The sequence below is a fragment of the Trachymyrmex septentrionalis genome, unplaced genomic scaffold, assembly GCF_001594115.1.
Source record: "Trachymyrmex septentrionalis isolate Tsep2-gDNA-1 unplaced genomic scaffold, Tsep1.0 scaffold122, whole genome shotgun sequence".
Classification (NCBI taxonomy): Eukaryota; Metazoa; Arthropoda; class Insecta; order Hymenoptera; family Formicidae; genus Trachymyrmex; species Trachymyrmex septentrionalis.
This window is the reverse complement of record NW_017304352.1, coordinates 130,947-134,630: the sequence shown is the minus strand read 5'-3', so window position 1 is coordinate 134,630 and position 3,684 is coordinate 130,947. Positions and strand designations below refer to the sequence as shown.

The 3,684-nt window shown below is 32.8% G+C and overlaps 1 protein-coding gene across 1 annotated transcript in view; it reads left to right on the top strand.

Annotated features, from left to right (window-relative positions):
- The window catches only part of LOC108755151 (zinc finger protein 423 homolog), a 58,878-nt gene that overhangs the window by 2,763 nt on the left and 52,431 nt on the right, over positions 1-3,684 (top strand). The window contains exon 2 of the mRNA XM_018497997.1: positions 718-860. Coding sequence (XP_018353499.1) covers positions 718-860 — 143 coding nt within the window. The remainder of the gene's footprint in view (positions 1-717; positions 861-3,684) is intronic.

The following is a 3,684-nucleotide window of genomic DNA, read 5'->3' as shown; positions in this document are numbered from 1 at the left end:
TGACACGCATAACGTATGTTTCTTAAAATATTAAGAAATGCGAAACAAATAAAATTGGTTTTCAATTTTATAAAAAAACATTAAGATATTCAACAAGACAGTTTTCATAGATAGATGTGCTAAATATATGTATAAATATATTCTCTATTTAAATATGTAATACCTAATTTAAAATACGTATATTCAGAAAAACATTTCTGATAAATGGATATATGTTAATTATAAGTGTAAACGTTTTTCTGAAAGTGAATATAAACGGATAAATGTTTCATGTTTATACGTATCTTCGAAAAAAGGAATAAAATTAGAGCCCTATTTTTTAATATAATATATAATTTTTATACATCTCGTAACTTCTTCTGTATAGTCGAAAAACAGCCAAAATTTAATGTCCTCCTTTTTAAGTAGGTACTTTAGTAAAATTATTGTTTCTATGTGTAACGAGAAAAATATCTAATAAAGGTTGTAATTTCTAACTGAGCGATATATACAATTTTTATTGAATTCTCTATAATTTTTCGGCTAAAATTCTATAATTTTAAAGCTTTAAAATACAATAATCTTTTGGAAAATTTACAATTTTATAATTGTCGATACAACCTCTATTTTTACAACTACGGTTAATATTATATTCATTTTAATTTATGTACTTTTTAATTTCTATAATAAACAAAATCGAAAAAATGCCGTAGTGCTACATAATTATATTAATTGTAGAGTCACGGCGATCAGATGCCATATCGATGCAGTTGGTGCAACAGACTATTCAAACACAAGCGCAGCCGCGATCGTCACGTGAAGTTACACACCGGAGACAGGCGATACCGCTGCTCGAAATGTGAAGCCGCCTTCTCCAGAAGGTAAGCGCAAATCTAATCTCTAAAATATTTTACCATCAACCACAAAAATTATCAAGCGATGACTCATAGAAATCGTAAACTGCGTAACTCAAATTTTAAACCTTCTCTCTAAAACGTTTAGAGTGAAGGTTCACTCTGAAAAGTGCAGGAATCTCATTTTTGAAGATTGAAAATTGAGCCACTTTTTTTTAAGATTGGTTCAATTTTCACTCTTTAGAATGAGATTTCACTCTAAAGAATTTACAGATTCCGATCCCCGATCGAAAGAATTAAAGAACTTTAATCCTTCCAAATCTTTCTGGTCCGTCAATCGACAAATGATCTGATTTACGGATTATGTCATAAAACACACGCATACACACGAACATAATCAGTAAGGATCATCAAGATGTAAAAGAAATAATCGCGCTGGCGTAGCTATAAACGCAACAGATGGCTGAACGAGACGCTGCCTCGACGGGGTGCTGCCGGTTGTCGGTGCGCAACGCGCGGGGCCCAACGGGGTCCGTCCCATCGGCTGATTCCAGGGGACCCCGATCCAACGAATGACAAATGAGTAATGATCACACGACGATCGCGGTCCCGGGTGGCATTAGTCAAGCTTACTCTCTTACGTGGCCGCTTTCTTTCTTCCTTCCCTCTTCGTACCCTTCTCGTCGCCTAGATGTTTATTCTCCTCTTTCTCACGCATAACGTACACTCTTTCCTTTGCACGCACGCATGTACGTACGCACGCACGCTCGGCATTGAATCGTCCTGTGCGTATTGAAATGCTAAGCTGGCCCCGCGCGCGAAGCACCTTTTTCTAACTTGACACACGTGTGTATGCACGCGTATGCGCTCGTATATACGCGGGCCCCCGCGGGGCCCCGGGTGAGCGGACAGGTAGGACGTATAGGTGTTACAGGACAACAGGTAGAACATTAGTCAAGTGCCTCGTTGCCGCTCATCCGCCTTCGCCGGCCGTTAAAGTCGCGCTCGCGACCGATAAATCCCTGCGCAAATCCATTCATCATCAGCTTTCTTTCATGCGAAGAAACCGAAATTTGAAATTCCGCGATTGATCAGCAACGAATTTATATTACTATAAATTAATTAAAATTGCCAACTTTCGATAGATTTGATTTTTATTTTTATATTTTACTTATAACTGTGCGTTATTAATCCGAGAATAGTCATCTGGGACAGTTGTATGTCTATTCTCAGCAGCGAGAATAGGTAGTATATGTTGTCAAATATATTGTTTAACATATTGTCTTTCTTTATTTAATAACTATTCTTTACAAATATTTAAATTTGCAATTCTATTAAAAAGCCGCAATAAAAAAGCGTTATATTAATTAAAATTGTTATTTTTTAGAAATATTGTCGCAAAAAGCTGTTTAACGTATTTATTCGTTTAATATTTGTTTAATTATTGCTTTTACTTTTTTTTTTTTCAAAAAATTGTGAATCATAAAATCACGTATCCATGATGTCCTGAAACATTAATAAATCAATAAACAATCAATAATTTATATGTTTTTTATTGATGTATAAAAAGCTCAAGTGATCGTTTACATATAAATAAATCAAATGACTATTCTCGGTTTAATTAAAATCAACGATAAAGAAACGATCAATCGCTTTCTACGAAAAGAATGATTTCGTTGAAGTATCTAAAAATTTAGATACAGATCTAAAGATAATTTTTTTGGATCATCAAGATAATTATATAGAAAATTTAAGCATGTGTGTAAACAATGCTGCAAAAAGTTATGATATTTTAGCAACCTGCTTAAACATCCGATATAATAATTTTGATAGTGCAATAAAATTATTTACTTTCAGATTTGTATCTCTATAACTAAATTTTTAGATACTTTAACAAAACCGTTATTTTTCCTTGTACAAACTTTTTGTATCTATTGTATTTATAGACTTCTTTCTTTTCTGAAGCTTTCCGACTGCAAACATTTTGGTAAAGTCCTAACAAGTCTTTGCTCCTCACTTGTCAGCCGCTATTATAATCGCACAGCCAGATCTTTACGCCACGTCTCTATTCGTCCTCCCACCTTAACTGTCGGTTTGGGTGACCCAACAAAAGGGTGAAAATCTCCGTGGTTCTCACGCTAAGTGTTCAGCACAAAAAAGATCTGATCTTGGCTCTTAATTGAAACTTTCGCTTATGACAGATTGCAAACACGCAACAATGTATCATTTCGATTGTATCATTATATCCTTTCGAGGATAATTTCCAATAAGGTTAAAACATTAGAAATCTATTCATACTGCTTGAAAAACGAAATCTAATCCAGCAACATGTTGGGAACAAATTATCTTATTTGTTACACAATTTTAATTTTTAAAATTTTCTTTTTCTACAAACTTCTCAAGAGAAAGTATATCGTTCCCTTTCTTCAAAAGTGATACAACTAAAAAAATTAAGTTCTTCAGAAAAAGGAATAATTATATTTTAACTTGACAGAAAATTGATTAGTTAAATATCAGCAAAAAGAATATATTCTTAACATAACAATCAAATGTCATTTTTATTATTTATCATTTTATTTTCATTTCATAACCCTTAAAAACCTTTAAGATGTGACGATTTTTATGATTTTTTTTGTGAAATTAAGTTAATTCTATGGTGTAATATGTTTTTGTAAAAAATGATTGCATGCAACGTTAAGGAGTGTAAAAATCGCAGTGAAAATGCGAAAGTAAAAAAAATAAAATTTTTTTTCGTTTCCAAAAAACAGTGACGTTGCGGCAAAATGGATGAAAGTTTATGGCAAAGAAATTAACCTCAAAAGTGGTAAATATAATATAAATTAAACGTTAT